Genomic DNA, 19,371 nt, shown 5'->3' with positions numbered 1-19,371 from the left:
ACAGCAAGATTAATTTTCTGTTCATATCCCATAGGTTGATTTTGAAACTTCTGAAAGCATGTCTGTCTCATCAGTAGAACACTATAAAACAATGAACATTTGTACCAGATTTGATAACTAAAAATGTTGTTAAAAAAATACAATTCTATTGCAAAAAGCAACTCCCAAGCATAGCTACACATACACAGTGCCCTTCCCATGGGAGAGCTACGCAAGACAGGTATATAAACTCCAGAATACTTGCCATTTTTTGCATTCTACAGCCTCAGCACTATTAAGACACATGAAAAACATGCACGCGGACAGTTATTGTGCAAAAAGGGGATGTCACTTCCTTTCTTCTTCTGGGACAGGGATTTTTATTTTGCACCTTTGACAAAGAATACTGAGCAGAGATCCCACAGAAAAGTGACCTGCTTAGGGCCATTCATGAAATCTCTGGTAGAGCTGTCCACACACTCAGTTCTCCAGAGTTTCAATCATTACCCAAACCACAAGGTTGTTCTTGCTTTCAGTAGATACTTCCCTCCTCTACTGCTTCATATTCCAAAAGAGGGTACATGTGAAATTCATCTTGCCAGTGTAAAGGTGCCAATTTCCTGATTTTTTTATGAACACAGAAGCTGTGATGCAGTAACTTATTCTCTCTGTCTTACGATAAGTTATCTGAGAGTGGGGAAAAAAATCACAGTGAGGTTCTTTTCCTTTCTCATGCCAGCATACTGAATATTTGCTGCATCTCTCTGCTATGACAACATAATCCTTATTGAATTACCGATTCAGTCGTTCTAGAACACCCTGAAGAGTGGGGAGAGAGTCCACGCCGAAAACTGTACCCATTGAGAGAAACAGTACTTCGTGCTCCCAACAGGCAGAAACCTCTTCACCAATGCAGAGCCACAGCTGCCTTTTCCACCCTCAAATCAAATCAAGATAACATTTATCTGGGATTTGTGAAGACTTTCCAGACTGCATACTCAGACTGCTGAGAATCCTGCAGCATTTCAGCCTATTTCTCTTCCCTGCTTCCCCTGAACCCTTAAAATACCACTCAAAATCTGGACGGATGTTTGAATGAGGCTGATTCCTCCCACATACCCCTTTTACACCTTGAATGAGCAGAGTTCTTGGAAAAATTAAATAATAGAGATTTTATTTATCCACCGAACTGGAATGGCAGTCTTCTGGGTTTGTTTGCCTTTTATGTTAAAGCCAACAGCAATTTGCAAAAATCAGCAGCTTTACATTGTGAGCTTTAAAAAGTTCTTCAGTGTTATTATTTACGAAGCTTTTATTGTGTATGTGTTTCAAAGAGACAGACTCCCTCAAACTGCAGCCAGGCAGGAAAAACCTTTTGCATTTAATGCTTAACGGAACTGCAGAAGGAGCACATCTTCATCAGAAGCTGGACTCGCTGCTGAAGATCTTTACTGCCCAGAAGACAAGTATTTTCCAAACCTCATTCCCATCCTAACAGATCGTTTGCTGCCAGGCGAAGCGTGCTGCAGCCCCTCCCTGCCTGCCTTCCCCTCGGTGGGGCACTAAGCTGGGTCACAGTAGAGGCAGAGCACAAAGTGGCCTCCAGCCCCCAGCCTCAAAGACCTCAAGCATCACCACAGACAGACGCAGAGCTCTCAAACACCCCCAAACTCGCTGAGGCGCACAGTAACTGGTACACTGGAGCAGGGAGCGCAACCTCTTCTTATCACACATAATCTGAAGATGCCCAGAGCAGTATGTGCCATCCACAATGTTACCTGGACAGCTCTACAGCATGTCACCCGCAGCTCCTTTGTTATCTGGCTGGGACGAGGCTGCAGGATGCCTTGCTCAAACCAGCAACAACTGTGAAGATGCTAACAGGAGCCAGAGTTTCAGGCCTTTCCAGAGCTCACCTTCAAAACACAGCAAGCGTTCAGAGGAATTCCCAGTGTGATTCATCTCACACAGTTCAGGGGATATTGCAAAAGCACAGAATCAACGCCTTGGCTGCACTAGCTCTTTTGGGGAAGAGGGACATATCAAGGAGGTTGCTTACAATACTACCATGTTATTGGAGCATTACAGTAGATAAAAAATTTAAGAACATCCAAACATACTGTGGTCAAATTAGCAAAGGTCTGTAGCATTAACCAAAACACCGTACCCTACCAAAAGATGTCAAAACTACCTTTAACCCTGAAGTGGTTCTTTTGCAAACACGAACCTCTCTTTGAAGAGGATCAACACTAGGAAAAGACACACCATAGTAAAAACCCAGGACCCCTCTCTGCATTTCACCCAGAGGACTTGCAGCTGAAACAGAAATGTCCCAGTGAGATCAAGGTTGTGAATATAAAACAGCACTCAAAGATGCAAATCAGAAACAAAAAAATAACTCTGGAAACCAAGATGTTTTTCTCCTGTCTAAACCAGACATCATCTTTCTAGGCACAGACAACAGAAGATGTACTGGTGAAGTGTTCTGGTGAGAAGCTGCATTTTGTGGATCAGCTCCTTTCCCACCAGGTACCAGAAGGTTGATCTAGCATCCCTGAGGCGACAGCATCATCTGGGTAATAAATAATAATAAAAATAATAATAAATTTGAAAAGCAACCCTCTGACTGTTTGTTTGGCAGCCCTCCAGCTAGCTAATTTCCTCAGCTGCTCCCATGATAACAATGACACAGACTAATGCAACCTCCGCTCCGCTCAGCTCGTGCTGAACATCCCCGACGGCATTTACCATTAGTATTGAGCTCAATGAGATAGGAGGATCTCTCCACAGGACTCCCGTAATCCTCAAAGTAGATGGCAGGCGGCTCTCTCCACCGCATGGCAGCTGCTGCGATGGGAAGCAGGCACGCTTGTGTTTGGAGTTGGGGAGAGGGAGACAAGTCAGACCTGAAGTTCCTCCCTCCCTCCCCTCCAAAAGCCGATCCTCTGTTTCGCAGCTTCCTCAAGGGAAAGCCACGCACAGAAGATTTTCCTCTGCTCTCTGCAGAACTAAACGTTTTCTCCCCTCCCCTCTGAGGAAGGTGGCTCAGACTTCAGCTAAATCATTTCCCTATCACTGTCTTAGCAGCAGGATGTTTCTAAGTGCAAGTTCTTGGAAGGCTTAGCTGCAGGACAAAGAGCTTTTAAGCATGAACGTGGTGGTAAAGCAAGGCTTCGTGCACCATGCTCTCTTATTTTGGCGTATAGCAGAGTTTGCTCACCAGTGAACATGAACAACTAATGGGAAAGGAGTCAAAGTGCTGACTAGTCACAGCTAGGAGTCTTCCCCTCCCCAGCAAAAATAAAAGAGATACTTGTGAAGTTCACAGTACAAGGGGCCTGACAAAGTAAACGAACTGAGCTGTTCACAGATGGCAAAGCTTCCTTCCACACTTGTGTAACTTATCCCAGACGTTCCCTGAAAAGGCAGAGAGAGGGAAAAAAAAGAAAAGAGAAAAAAAAGAAAAAGCAAAACCAGCTGGCTGCTTACACAAGGCATCCGGAACGATACTGCCGGGACTCCAACATTTCCATTCAGTGCAGCAGAGCATGCTCCTGTGTAAATAGTTTCCATATGTCATCATTACAATAAAAAACAAAACAAAACCAAACCCCAACCCCCCCCCCCCAAAAAAAAAAAAAATTTAAAAAAAGAAAGAAAGAGAAGAAGTATAAACTTTCCCGAGCCCAAACCTCTCCCTTTGCAAAACAAATTCCCTACTTAGGCGAAGGAGAAAGTCTCCATTGGCTGAAAGAGCAAACACACTCCTCTCATCTGGAGGAGCTCCTGCAGCCACGGGGGACTCCAAGGGCAGAGCTGAGAAGGGAATAAGGGACAGAAAACATTCACAGGAACCAGGGAAAAACCACCCTTCCCAGCCAGGCTATTATACGTCAAACCGAAGTCAGTTTGGACTTTTGTTGTTTGATCTTTGGTGTCTGCATTTGTTTTAATAAAGAATAATTTTTAGAAATCCAACAAACTAGTAACCTCCTACAAATTCAAAGAGTTATAAACAAACTCTACAGGGTAGCTCTTACATTTGCCTTAGAGCTCCCCCAGTCTGTCTCTCATTAGCCTGTTTGCCAGATGTTCTGCTTTCTAGATAGCACACAGTTTTTACGGCATCACACTGAAACAGACTGAGATGCCTCTGATGAGCTCCTCGACTGAATCCAAAGCCATGTGCCTTAGCGGGCTTACCAGGACTTTCTCCTAAAAGGTTGAAGGAGGTCTTGATGGAGCTGCTAGTTGCCATCCTGTCTAGATAATGCTATTTTAGCAAGTATATCACAGGTACGATGACAAAACCCTGCAAACTGTGTGGAAGGCAGGGCAAGTGACATAATTCAACAAGAGTATTCTTACAGCTAAATCTGCCATTCACACTGCTGTGTAGTCAATGTAAGACAGCAACATGTCAGTTACTCGCCTGGTGAGTTGCATGTGAAAGTAACATTTCTCTTGATAGGTGAAAAAAGAAATGCCAAAGACACGACTTCAGAGACAGGACACAGCTTCATTCACATTGCCTTCCCCTTCCTGCAAGTGGATGCACCAAACAGAGCAGCAAGAGAGAAAAGTAAGCAAGGCGTTACCTCCCACGGTTGGGAAAGGTCAAGCTGTCCAGGGCACGTGCTCCAGGCAGCTCCAGTAGCCATCTGGGACAACGAAAGATGTACCAGCTGATAAAACACTCCGCAGTGCACCAGCCGCCAGGTCACAGAGGAGGAGGACAGGGAAAGCGAAGGCCAAATTGTCAGTTAACCATCGGATCCCTTCTTAATGAAAATTAATCTGATACCAATTTGTCCCTTCTTTCCTTCTTGCAACCTTGTTTGTAAGAACTGCTGTCTTGCATTTACCTCTACCCTTACAGTCATTATTTCTTCTATGGAAAGAGGCATGAACCCTGTCAGGTTCAGGAACACACTGGCCAGCTACGTTTTTTCACGGGAGCAGTGTCTTTTTGACTGGAGCTGGACACACTTCCAGGAGTGCGGGCTGTCCAAGGCAAATGTGACTTCCTGGAGTCAAGCAAACGCTTTCCAAGTTTGCTGCAAGAGTCCACACAGACACGCAGCCTGACCTTTCCAGCACAAGGATCTCCCTGGCAGGCTCCAATCCCTTTGCAAGCAGGGAAGAGGGCACCAAGCAGACCGTGATTCACTCAGCTGCAGTCTCTCATCACAACGACCGCTGCACCATGTCTTTTCAGGCTTTGCCGCATTCTCTACTGCCTCACCACCTCCGTTCCTTATACCATCCATCCTGACCGCATTTGTGCCTAATTGCCCAAACTCAGTCACAGAGCTCGTGCTTTCAGTTTAGAAGAAACATAACCAGACATCCAGCAACACTGAACATGTGCCCATGGAAGAAGGCAGATCCCAGGAGCATCAGAGCTGCCCACGGGGTTCCTGGACTTCCTGACCTCTCACACAAGACCTGTCCCAGTGCAGGATCCCTGTGCCGGCTGAAGCTGCCGGCTCTCTCCGTAATCCTGCTTTCCTGAGGCTGCAGTGAAGACGAACCAGGCTGCAAAAGGAGGGTGGCATTTGCTTATCAAAAACAACCAGAAACACTTCTCTCTTCTGGAAAGCCCTGGTCAGCTGAACTGCACAGAGTGCCCACTACAGAAGATACAACTCCATGAAAAAAAGAAACTCTACAGGCACCTTCGGTCCCAAAGCCAAGATTTTAGCAGTGCTACAGCACAAAGCGTCAAGTGTGCTGGAGTTGTACCAGCACCAACGATGATGTTTTCCCGTCCAAGTGCTTACATGCCATGTAGCTTCACCTCCAGAGGATTTATCTTCTCTCCCCGCTCCAGTGCAGTTGATAAGAAACTGCTCCTTTTCTTTTCAAGTGCTGAGGCATGAACGTGCATGCATTTGTCTCTTCAAGGCCAGACTCACCTACCCGGGAGAAAAAAAGCTGGAAGCCGCCTGGAAAGCACAGCTGGTTTGGCACTTGGCCACACATCTCAGAGGTGAGAGAGACAGAGAGTGAAATCACTGCCTGTAGCGCCTGACTGCCATTTCAGCGCTGTGCCAACAGGAGCATCGCAGGGCTCATCTCTGCAGCCCAAAATACCCTAGCACCCGTCCTGTTTTCCGGGGATGTTATGGGAAGGAATTTAGCAGCCGTGAGGAAGCCTAAACAATTTACTATCAGTCTGTTGCCTAGCAAAAACAGGGCAACTCCAACAGACTGCAGTGCCAAGCCCTTCTGTTGCAAGAGAAATAATATACTTCTGAATATTTTGAGTCAGCGTAACTGAGTCATGCTCTTCCTTAGAGACGGCACAGCAGAAACACATGCAAAGGCCTGAGGGCTCTTTGTCTTATTATAATCTCACAATGCTCGCTTGCTGTGAAGCTCAACAAATAGTCATTTCAGCTTCCCATTTAACACAGAAAAGTTTTTTTAAAAATATGGATGTTGGCACTTCCTGGTAGCGGTATGAGGCGGCCGAAGTCTACCGTCCTTGCCTTTATTTGAGAATCCAGTTAGTTACTACAGCATCAACACGAGCTCACTTCACACTATCATCCACCACACTACAGGGAGCTGAATCCACATAAAGGATGGGCAGATGTCCCTCAGCATGGTAAGCTACTTTTTATATATTATTGCCTCTTATCAATTGTGTTGCCTATCTTATATTGAAGACAACTTAATCCGTGCATTGTTTAATTAGAGGACCACTGTATCCTTGCTAACATCTGCACTGCACGCATGTAAAAACCCTGATGCACAAGCTAAACACAATGACAGAAGAGCTAAAGCATAGTAGGAAATTGTTTTGTCTCAGCAGAAGCCAGGGCTCCAGCTAGCTCTTGCTCTGTGTGGGTCAGAGCCAGTATTTAGTTAACTGTTTGCAGCTTGCTAACCATTTGAAACAGAGGATGAGCTATGACGATTCACTCAGACATCTACTTTCTGCACCACTCTGCTGGGGACAAAAAAAGGCATCTCAGTGTCATGGTTAAAGGCTTCTAAGAAAACAAGCACGAGGATAATTTTACCTATCCACACTAGCTAAGACAGGCTGGTTGGAGATCCTCGTCTGTGCAGTTCATCTGGTGATGGATGGGTCCTCATCTCTTCAGGGCACCTGCTCTCCTTTGGTCTCAACCCTGACTCACTCTGTGGCTTGATTTTTTTTTTCTCTTGAAATATTATGTGGGAAGTTTTCATGAGAAAAATGTTTGATCACTGCACAATTTTCACTCCTGCATATGTAGCAGCAAGAGGCAGAGGGACAGATCCCTCCCTTTTGGGATCCACAATTAGGTTAGCAAGAGGCTTCAGTGGCTGAAGACGAACTGATGGAAGCTTTGTCACCTCCGAGAGGCCACTTTGCCCTGACCCCTAAAAGCCTCCCATAGCTCACTACTACGCCAGACCGCACAGCTCAAAAGCCACTGCAGCAGTCAATAGTGAAATGGAGGAGGATCACTCCTCAACTCACAGAGCTGCATCCTGTAAGATTAATGTTACCTACCCCACTAGCTCTTGCTCCTTGGCTGCATCGCCTCCCAGCAGCTCATGCAAACCACCATGTGCCTAAGCCCTCTGCCACAAAGCTGCTTTCTGACAGATGTGCAGCTAAATCCTCCCGCATGAGAAAGTCCAGAGAATACTAGAAGGAGAGCAGAAACCAGGCACTCGCACAACCTGAGACTGCATAACAGAGTACCTGCTCCTTAACATAGCTGCAAAGTCAAAACCCAAGTATTCTTCATCAGTAAAAGGAAAGGTTGTGCTAGGAAAATGTAATTAAGAATCTCGGTTGTGTGTTAAGCCAAATTGCTGCTGGTTTCATATCCTTATTTCTGATCTTAGCAAATGAACCTCCATACCACAAAAAGGAAAAGTCAAAGCCACAACAGAAATATCATCTACAACCTTACATTACCCATCCTTTTAGCAACTAATATGCATTATAATCTTGTCAGTCTGATCATATCACAGCAATGAAGGCTTTACAGACACAGATTAAATTATTCTGTAACTGGAGTTAAATATCCAAGCCATTGAGGAGCCCTATGAAACAGCTAGTTTTGAATGGAAAAAACAACAGGAAATAATAAAGTTTTTGCTGAACCTAACAACAACAAAAAAAAGACAAGCTCTGCCTAAGGCTATGGCTCACGAGAGAGGCCAGACACGAAATACACACATTCACAATTCATAATTTTTGCGGAAGTAACAGAAAGGGAAAGAGAAAATATCAGAATCCCTCAGATATAGCATTTCTTTAACACATCCTATTACATGAAGGAATTTCCTCTTTTTGTTCCAAAAAGGGAAACCAATGCCTCATGGTGTTAACATGTTAAAGATCTGCTTTAGCATGGGTAACAATTCAATGTCAGCATTTTAAGAGCACGTTCCTCATTTCAATTCTCCAAAGCAAAGCCTTTGGATTTTCCTGATGCAGTTTGGAAAGATGTTTGATTAAGCTGCAATCTGTCCTTTTTAACGAAAGCAGTGTGCTGCCAGGTCCGACTGCCAGTTCCAGCCGCCAGCAGCTCTCTGGGGAAGTCACAAAGTCTTATAGCGGGAGGAAACACTTCCCTCGTATGAGAAACCAGTATTAATTTGGGCAACAAACCTCCTGCAAGGCCACCCAGCACCGGAGCAGGCAGTAATAAGGTACATGCCACACTGACCTTTCTGCCCTAAAGAGAGAGGGATAGCAAAAAAATGAGATCAACTAATTAATGATATCATGGCAAAACTCTAACGTCTTACCACCACGGGCTGAGACCAGTGAAAGTTATTTATTCCGGTACAGGAGTAAGAAATAGATAATTCACTATGTGGTGTTAGAACAAGACTCCACCGCACTGGTTCTTCTGAAATACAACACCGCCACATCTCCTCTGCCTTGTCATTGTGTCGCAGCCAGGAAAGAGAAGCTGCCAACTTCAGAGGAAGACGCATGTAAAGGAATGGGGAAAACCCCAGCCTCTAGTGTTGCATAACTGTTCTCCATTAAGAAAAAACTTACTTCTGCACATTTGGTAGAAACCACTGCTGGCAGGAACTGAAGAGGGCTGGAGAAGAGCAAAGGAGTTAAACCACTAATTTGACATCTGCAAACCAGAGGGCTTTCCCTCAGCTGGTCCTTACTCCAAGTCCTGCATTCCTCATACAGAACCATATCTTCAGAAAATGGACAATTTTGACTTCAAAAGTCTTCCAGCACTGCAGAAACCTCTCCCACTCTTACCAAGTGGTTCCAAACATTAACCACACTGTCAAATGCATGCCTTATTCTTTGTCTGAATCACCTCAGCTTGGATCTTAGATGAGCTGGAGCAAGGGCACTAGAACCACACCAAGCACGAACACATTGATTACTCTATAGCCAGCACGGATGGCAACATCACCTACCTATCTATCCTAATCATTATTCTTATTGCAAGGACCGAGGAATACACTTACCATCTCACTGGACAAGTGTCCCACGTGCTCACTTTCTGCTCAGTTGCTTATGAAATCAGACTCAGCTCAGCATCTCTGCTCACCAAGGCAGCTCTCTCCACCCTGGCCGATGCACAACCAGGAGTTGGTCATAGCAATATGCATGTGGCTTGCACCCATCTTACTAAGTAGTTTTAATCACTAAGCTCCCCTCCTCCCTCTTACTATGCCCTCAACCTATGGCATCTCCAAACTTGATCAGAAATTGCCTTTTTTTTTTCCTTCCAAATGAGAAAGAAATGACGCAGTTGGCACAGGGACCCTGTGACAGTCTCTGCTAATAACGTACCTATTCTCTAACCAGTCCCAATAACCAGTTGGGTTTTGAGACCCATCCATCAACCAGCTTGCAGAGCCATTAGCTGCACAGTGCTGATTTGTACTATTCACTTCCTTAACCAAAATGCCACACAGGTGCCAAAACACTGTCAGCCTATCTTGTAACCTCAAAAAATAAGTCAATGCGCGATTCCAGGTTCATAAACCCACACTGAATGACATGAAAAACTGTCCTTTAAATCCAGATGTTAGAAGAGCTATTGCTGGTTTCCCATTATTTTGCCTGGAAACCTTTTTTGGCTGGCTGGCCTGCAATCTCCCGCCTGGTGCAAAATACCTTTTGGGGCTGGAATAAAGTCATTATCATGGCAATATTCAGACTGCCTCAGCTGCAGCCTCAAGGAAGAATAAAAAGTCATCCACTGATTTTTAAATGCCTACCTTTAGAATCAGCTGTTTAATCTTTATTTACTGTTGGAATGGAAGAATAGATCATACAATGACCAGGTCGTCTGGCTTTTCAACAAATACAGAATACATACAGTATTTCTTGAGCTTCCCCGTATCATTATTGACTGGTGTTCAACCCTGAATTCCTAACAGGCTGGTATCACTTAGCACATCTTTTTATTTCTCAAGTCCTTCAGAGCATCTTTAACTCTGCTGACCACATTTCTCTTTGTGATTTTCCTCCACTCCCAGTTTCTGTTTCTTCTGTGATTCTGTGATTAATTTCCTATATAGCAATGCAGCTGCTTAGCAGCAATGTTAGCCAGCACAGGCATGTCTGTACCGTGACTTTTTGCTGCCTCTCCAACAGCTTTAAAGCTTCCATTAGCATTTTTGTTTTGTATGCATTTCTGCTCTCTCAAAGTATATGAATAATTTTCAATGTTTTGAAGTCTTCCCCTTTGCAACTGCTAGAGATAAAGTCCTGCCACCAGCCTTGTATTTGAAAGGAAGGGGCTTTGCCTTGGTCACTTCCCTCCCCGATGCCAAAATTCTCCTCAGTAAGTTGCTTGCGAGCATTTACTTAAGACAGGCAGGACCAAAGCGGTCACTTGTTTGCACCTGCCAGCAGTTCAGAAAAAGCACAGCATTTAATACTACTTGCAGGTAGCAAGGCAGAGCCACACAGCAAACCCCTCAGCAAGTGTCCCTCTTTTCGATCACATTTCCAGTACTTCTGGTCCGCTCAGCACCCTGGAGAAACAATGTTCCCTTCTGCATCATGAAAAACAAGCAAATGGGCAACAAAGAGCAGCATTTTCTTATTTCTGCAGTGACTCACCACTACCTAACTAAATAACCAGCTGGACATTGCTGGTTTGTGTTGTAGGAACACCGCGTTTGCAAGACGGATTGCACCACAGCTCTTGTGCCTCTCGCCAGGCTTGGATCCCCTCCAGCCAGGGTGACTGTGCCACAGATAAAAGGGGACAGAGCACAGAAATATTGTACCAGTCAAAACTTCTGCACTTACACTCTTCCTTTGGAGGCCCATGCCTACAGCCAGCGGCTGCAAGAGCAGTAGCTGCAGAGGATGGCACCCCTTCCTTCCTCCTGCCGTGTCTGATTATCCTATAAATGGCACAGCCAGCTCACCAGTACAATTTGACCCTGGGGAGTTTCCAGTGCTCCCACATGCAGGATTGATCACTTAGTCTTAATTCCACAGGCATTTCTTCATTTAGTTAATGAAGAGTGGGAACATATTTGTGCATTCTAGTGAAATCCTTTAGCAGGCTATGTTACTTTTGACAATAAACTTTCCTAAATCCATTGAGGATAGTGAAAATGTTCTCAGAAAAACAGTTATAGTTAGAATAAGATAAAGATGATCAGAAATTCCCAAATGACAACATATACACGTGTGCTAGGTAGTCACACAGGGGATGTAAGAGAGCAGCTAAGGTGTCCAGCTCCAAAGAACTGGAGGGTTTAAAACAGCTGTGCAGAGACATACATCCTAAATTTTATCCCCCCATCTAAGCAGGAAAGGAAAAGCCTTTTGTTTCAGACACCACCAGATGATTTTTATAAAAGCAGCACTGGATACAAGCTTCAAACCCCCACACTAGGATTCAGATCACAGCAGTCTCCTCTTGCCATCCTCAAGATCTTTCATCAACCACACAGTGCTGCGGTGGATCAACACAAACACACCTTTTCTGCCTCCCTCCTTCCCAGATGAAAAGACCAGTAGTACAGGTGCACGAGCTTCCTAGTGAATTGCTCACTAGAAGCAGATGGATTAAATCCTAAAGCTGCTCCTACAGCTCTCCATAAAGAAAGCCATCGTGTAAAAATCAGGCATCTTCACAACATGCAAAAAGCAATTATGCTAAAGACACAGGGAGAGCCCTGCAACGCCCAGATCAAAAGCCAGAGACATTGGAGGCAAGAGAAAGACCTATCAAATTCACTGCACTTTTCCCAGCTTAAGGATCAGAAATGGAGCGTTCTGGCTCATAAATTCTACTTCCAGCAAATTCAAGCTTAAACCCCCTGAAGGCAATAAGGAAAAGGCAATCAACAACAACTCTAACCACTTCACAGATGCTCCTGTTTAGTTTATACAGCACTTCTTACAGCATTCAAATGGGTAAAATGGGATTTCAACGCAGGGGGGCTGACGGCAGCAGGCAGGATTCCTCGGTGAAGATACCAAGGGCAAAGGAAGTTCTGAGAAGCATCATATTGGTTATGATGAGTGAACTCAGCGTGCTCAGCCTTTGCTCATTTTAATCTGCCAGTAAGCAAGCTTGGCTAAACTGAACATCCTGCATCTATAGCGCCTTAAAAATCCACAGGAATCACAAAAATGAGAGGAAAAACGAACAAACTGATGCATTCCCTGGGAAGCCATGAAAAAACTAATCACTATTTGTTTCCAACTGTTGTTCCGCTTCCCGAGCCAAATGTTCCCAAGTCAGCTGCGGTGGCTGAGGAGTGACCGGTTAGAGCTGGAAAGTTGTCGATTTAAAATTGCAGCTTGAACACTTTCAAACTCCTTAACATCTTTTATAGTTCCAGGACCACCTGTTCGAAAAGCAGAGCCCTCTGAAGCCATAGCACGTGCCCTTACCCCTGCCTATTCCAACTACAGCGATCAGCTGGGGGAGGAAACACTTAGCCCAGCCCGTTCTTCTGCTCTCACACCAAAAAGATGTAAGCTGTGTACTGGAGAAGAGACAGATGAAGGGAATGGGCTGCCTCCCTCAAAGCATCAAGGTCATTACTCCTGTCTTCACAAAAGGAGTGAGAAGAAGCTGCCAGACTCCTCAACCCCCTCTGCAGCATCCTCCCTAATTTACAGCGAGTGTGCATGAAAGATGATATCCATCGCTAGTGCTCCGGGAGACGACAAAGGAGAAAGAACCATTTGACTCCAGGATAATGGAACACTAACTCAAGTCTTCTTTACCTTGTATACGCTTTTACTCGCTCAGATTTGAACAGCATGGGGCATTCAAGATGAAATCACTAGGATTTTTTTTATTTTACTGCGCGAAAGAGTCAACAGTGCAGAGATTCTGTTTGACAAAGCATCCTACTGTGAAACACACAATGTGTGCATTGTGCAAACCGATCTCCTGCAGGGCTAAGAAAACAAGGCAGGCTCGAAAAAAATACACAAGATAACTGCAGCCCACAATACTCTGCTCATGGTTTTTCTTCTCTAGGTACCACATTTACAGTGTCATGTTGAGAATGTCTTGATTCAAATGCTTTTGTGAGTTCAGAATAACACAGTGCTGTTTCTCTTGAATCAAAGGTACCAGCTCTACCCTCTCATTATGGCAAGTATTTAAGCACAACCAAGGCAGTCGGTCCTGCCTTAAAACCTGAATTCTCAGGATAAATGAGATTCCAGGGGATGATGCATTTGGAACTTAAGAGCATAAACACATTTCCACTGTTTCTGACATCATATCAGAAGATGCCCAACATCTCCTAAAAAGCAGTATTTACCTCTTTCCTCAAAGTTTACAGAGCTCATCACCCAGGGAAACGAATTGTACCGAAGGAGAAAACAATAATCTCCTTATGTTTGGGTGTTCATTTCCCTTTCCAAGATTTTCACCCCTCACTCATCTCGGAGGCAGTTTTGCTTCGCTTTGCTTCCTTAAAACATTCATTATAAGTCATCTAGGCCAGGAAAGGATTAGAGAAGCTCTGGCAGAAGTTGCAAAATGCTAGGCTGTTAGGTTGGAAGAAATGAGACTTTCAGAGGCATAAACAACAACCCAGCACCGAACCACCACTTGTGCTTCAGAAAACATTCCCCCTCCATATAAAATTTAAGCAGGTACATACTAAGAAAAACAAATAATGCACAGCAATGCAAAACAGCACCTCTTCCTAACAACATGATGAATGTTCTATCCATTTCCATGAAAGGTGTAATCTGTGCTTTACAGATGAGGCGTGTTAACCACAGTGACGTTAACTGACTTACCCCAGGTACAAGGAGGAGCAGTGTCAACAGCAGAACTAGACTGCTTCCCAAAATGAGATCCCAGCCCTGTGCTCTGGCCATGCTTCACCTCTAAACGCAGCAGCGGAATCACTGCTACTGGAACTAATTAAAGGCAATCAGTAGAATTGGGAGCCATGACGTGAGAAAATATCCTGCGTAGCATCCAAGAAAGCCACCAGAAAATCTGTGCTGTTTAAGAGCCTGGCTGTCAGAGATCTCAGGATCTGCCAGGTCCATCACAAGCATTTGCTTGTTCCCTATTTCTTCACACCAATTAGCTACAGCAATTCATAACTAGTGCCCAAGTCCAAATAACCATCTTCAAAATCCTTACTTTCACACAGGATCAAAAACTACAGATCCTGAAGGATTTATTAAACCTACTAGATGGCATTTTAAATGTCAGCCAATTTTCCTTCAAAGGCTGCAAGGCCAGAATGTTTTCACAGCAATTAAAGTGGACCCTCAAGAAGCACAGCTACTAAGAGGTTGTGTAGTTACAGCATTTCCCCAAAGGTCAGAGATTTACTCTCTGTTCATTCCTCAGCCCATCAGAAAATGTAAACTTGTTTTACACCTGAAAATCTCTTTCATCCACGACGGGACTGAAGGAAGCGGCAGCAGGAGGAAGGGAACAGAGATGTTTGAAGAGCAGGGACTCGCTAACCAGATGAGCTGAAGCTGTGGCCTGCACAGACAGACTTACTTTCTCTCACTGCTGATACAAACATATTGTGGAACCAGACCCAACAGAGGAGAGTTATATCGCTTCAGGTTGCACTGATTGCCAAACGCATCAAAATGCAGGCAGCTCGTATGTCTCAAAATGAACAGTGTTAACTGCCCCCAATCCTGGGCCACCCCAAAAGCATATGTCTACCTGTGGATTAGTAATGCATTTTTTAAAAAAATAGATGAGTTTGTTGTATGCAACATCCATTCATGCCATAATTCAGCTCTGTGTCCAGAAACATCACGAGTTTCCATCAGCCAAGTACAAAAAGAACAGCTTTGCTGAAAGCCTCGTCTTACATTTCATCGAGGAACTGGGCTGCCGTGCAGAAGCAAGGCAAGGGAAAAGGCCCTCCTTCCAGCAGCTCCAGGAAACACAGCACACGCCACGCTCTGTTTTAGAGGCACAACCGATGGTCTCAGAGGCAGTCACTGCTTTCCTTGGCCAAAGTCACATTCCTTACCAAGCACACCTTGGGCAGCCCCTCCAACTTCACCACCAGTGAAATGTAATTTTCTTTACGTGCTTTGGGCCACCTTCTCCTTAACAGCAGTGCACAGGCACGCGGGCACATTCGTCAACAATTGTCTTTCTACCCAAAAGGCCAGGATGGCTCTAGTTTTCCTGATAATTTACTCTTCAGGCAGCAGAAACCAAGATTGCAAAGGCTCAGCGGAAACTTCAACATTCAAAGTTAAAATTTCCCATTTTCCAACAACCCTTCTAGAAAACATCGCACTTCACTGTTGCAGATGCTCCCCCCACCTTCCCACACATACACAATAACTCATTTTTACCTCAATAGCAGATGCAGTTGCTTTCTTGTAAAAACGCAGAGTTTAAATATGACTTCTTCCACTTGCCATAATCCATTGTGAGGGAGAAACAGACACACAATATCATATTGTTCCCCGTACAACACTTTGAGCTGTACTTTCTGCTCTGAACACACTGGAACTACACTTGAGGCTACAGCAATTTCCATGCAGGAGGCAAAGGAGAATCTTGTATCTGATCTAATACAGGATAAATCAATGTGCACTCGTTTACTGCTTATAGTTCCCATCAGCTCAAGGAGAGACACTGTCCTAGAGTTTCAAGGCTATCCATGCTGCCTTTGTGTATGGAAAACATAGCTCGCACTTTGAGGTATTTCAGGAATCTGTTCAAACACTTCCCAGGAGTTCAGGTGAGGGACTGGAAATCGCTAAACCCTGGCTGCTTCTCGCCATTTGCAGTACTCAAGTTTGGGAAAGGTCATGCAAGAATTGCACCCCTGTTTTTGCCTTCTACAGAAATTCAGTTCACATTAGTTGTTCACCTCAGATAGGTGCTGGGAAGCTTAATTAGAGTGTGTACAGCACTCAGAGATTCTCAGATAAGATGTACTAAGGAAGGGCAGCATCATATTAATTAGCGTGGATTCAAGTGATGAAAGCGCTTCTCTCACTCTCTGCTTCACCTGTTGGAGCTTGAAAGAAAAATTACCCAGCCACAACCCTACATGTTATAGTCAGAAAACCATCAGCACCACAGGAACCACATTTTTCTGGATGTGGTCTGAATTCCCATCAACTTTGCAGGATTCTGAACTTTCGGTGCAGCTGTAAACGGGAGCTCCCTGGAAGACACGTATCCCAGCACAAGCCACGGGAGGCAGAGTCTTAATATTCTTCCCCATGCAAGTATTTTCTCCATTAAGTGCTTAAAAGCTGCATGATTAGAGAGATTAATTTTTGCAGCAGGACATTTTCTTTAAAAATGTGATTTTCCACAGTTTTCTCATTTAGCTTTCTTTTATTCTAACCCCAAGACATTCACTTACCCAGAAGAGGATTTTTCTGCAAGGTTCGGAAAGGAACATGCTTTTGCACTTTAGTCCTTTCTTTTTACGTCCGCAACAAGGCTTGCTTTCAGAAAACCCTGTTACTACATATTTCAACCCAGTAACTTGCCTGCATTTCCAGACAATCAACACCTACTGTCCAAAACTACAAATTCAGTCATTCAAGGACCTGATTGCAACAAAGCCACATCATGGGTCAAGAGGTTTTTTTCAAAAAAATAAAAAAGGCAAAAGAAGTTTCTTAAAAAACATGACAGTTGCTATACTGAACTCACATGTATACATGGCACTCAGCGAGACGGTTGTGACAGGCTGGAATATGGATTAAAATTTAGAGAGGGTAATTGACATAGCAACACAAAGCAAGCGCGCAGCTTTATTATCAGCCTCGGACGCGTGATTTAACATAAGGGCCATTACACCCACTTTGTCTTTCCCTCGGTGTCACCTGGGAAGAGGATGATGGGTCATTCACTGCAAACAGTCCCAGATGGTATCTGGGGATGCACTCAAATAGAAGCTTTGCGTCTAACCTGCCACCAAATCCCCAGGAGTTGATAGTCAGGTGCAGTAACAAGTGAGCTGTTCCTCCAAATTCTGGCTGAATATTCTATTACGAGAGTTCAGGCATAAGGAAGACAAAACCAGAAGGAAACAGCCTCCTGACCTTTCCTGTCTCCATGCCCTCATCATCACCCTGGCAGGTTCTCCCTCTCCTGAAAAGGGCTTCTCACATACTCTTCTTCCCTGAAAAAGGCAAGCCTCTGAATAAAAACATGAAACTATACAGTCCTATTAATGTCATTTCAGTCCTCAGCAGAGAAGTAGAGGCAGTGCAGAGAGGAAACATTTGATTCCTGACAGCCTCACGAGACACAACTTCTCTGCATTTCACAGCAGATTTTCTTCACAGGCAAAGAGGAAAGCTGGAATACACGTTCTGTTTTTTTTTTTAAACAAGCTTACTTTTGCAAGCGATGGCATTAGTCTGCTCACTCACTAATTTAAGCTTCCCGCTTCTCAGAGATAAATGTGCCTTTCAAGTTGTTTATGCCAGCCTTCCTCCTCTAATCTTTCATCCCGCTCTCACAGCACCCACCGACTTCAGAAGGCTCCATATCATTCAGTATCACTTGCATAGAATAAGCTTTCTATTTTTGCAGCAAATTCAACTTTAACAGTGATTAAAACATACAGCAAAATCACAGTTCTTCAATACCAAGAGACACTTCGTTTGAAGAATCCCAGGAAATGAATTCTCAAAAACCACACAGTGATCTTTTAAGAAGCACAAAATTGGTCCCTAAACAATTTCCCTGTATTTCAAGGGAAGCAGATTGCGGGATATTTTTATTAGTATGCTCATCCTCGTGCTTGTGCTTTAACACAGACGTGTTGGCTTTACCCAAATGATAAACCTCACACTACTTCCTCTTTAAAGGGATGGGAGGTGGGCAGAAGATGAGAGAAGCGTGAAGGAAATTAGTCACAAGAACGCATAAATACACCAGTGGACAGAGGAACATTCTCTCTTCTCTTTAACTTAAAAAATAGAGAGCTAAACTGTAAAAGACAAACAGATGCAACAGAGCAGATGCAATGGAGCAATAATGCAGCAGAGCTTAGAGGAAGTCAACTGGGCAATTTAGCCAGCGATGTGTGTTGCAGGGGTGGGAGAGGAGGAGGAGGGAGGAGGAGGAATCTTGATTGCCAGAAACTAGCTACTGGCTGAGGAAGTCACAGAAAGAGAAAATTAAGGGAACCCATGATCGCAAGAGAGAAATAAAATCAGAGTCACAGAGGCAGTATGGAATAGAGGTATAATGTAGAAAAAAGGGGTGCCATGCCAGGAAATGATTTATCTGTTACAAATGTTAAGCTCGTGGCAGCAAGGGCTTGCATAAGATCACACGACCTGCATATACACCTGCAATGTCGACTGGAAGTCGAAGGGACATGCTGGACTAGAGTGCTCAAATACATTCAGCGAGGTATAACATAAAACTCACTGAACATGCTCAAACATATCTGCTGCTCCCATCTCACCTAGTGCGGGGCAATGGTTTTAACGAAGATATACTGAGGAGAAAGCAATGCTTCTACAAGGTGGTGGCTTTTTTCCCCCTCCCAATGTTCATATGCTGCCTCTATCCCACTAAACACCTGGGGCTAACAGGGGTATGAACCTATTGCCTAAATGTACTCCAGATTCTCTGGTAAGAATACAATAAGGATGTTAAAGGGATTTATCAACCTGTATCACATTACTTATAGCAAAAATCAGAACATAAACTAGCAACAGGCAACACAACAGTTGCAAAGGACAGATGCTTTATGGGACTAGGAAAATACTACATGACATAATTGCAGCTGCTGCTCCTGACAGCTCAGGCCAGTGGTAGGGCACGGTGGGTCAGTGCCAAGGAAAGGAGATGCCCTGGGCCAATCTGCAGAAAGGAAAGTTGAGCTTAAAGGACAACGAGGTCACAGGTTATTATATGGAAACCACAAAATACATGTGTTAGAAGCGGCACTGGCAAGACCCGTCTATCC

General features: G+C 44.3%; 1 protein-coding gene across 2 annotated transcripts in view; it reads right to left on the bottom strand.

Annotated features, from left to right (window-relative positions):
* TPCN1 (two pore segment channel 1) overlaps positions 1 to 19,371 on the bottom strand; it is a 50,445-nt gene that overhangs the window by 29,547 nt on the left and 1,527 nt on the right. The window contains exon 3 of one of the 2 annotated variants that reach the window (XM_075110260.1): positions 3,469 to 3,533. The exons of the other annotated variant lie outside the window; for it this stretch is intronic. Within the exon in view, the coding sequence (XP_074966361.1) occupies positions 3,469 to 3,529 (61 nt within the window). The 5' untranslated portion in view covers positions 3,530 to 3,533. The remainder of the gene's footprint in view (positions 1 to 3,468; positions 3,534 to 19,371) is intronic. 2 annotated transcript variants of the gene reach the window in all.

This window comes from Phalacrocorax aristotelis, chromosome 15, assembly GCF_949628215.1.
Source record: "Phalacrocorax aristotelis chromosome 15, bGulAri2.1, whole genome shotgun sequence".
Classification (NCBI taxonomy): domain Eukaryota; kingdom Metazoa; phylum Chordata; class Aves; order Suliformes; family Phalacrocoracidae; genus Phalacrocorax; species Phalacrocorax aristotelis.
The sequence above is the reverse complement of the archived record's forward strand: the minus strand, read 5'-3'. Positions and strand labels throughout refer to the sequence as shown.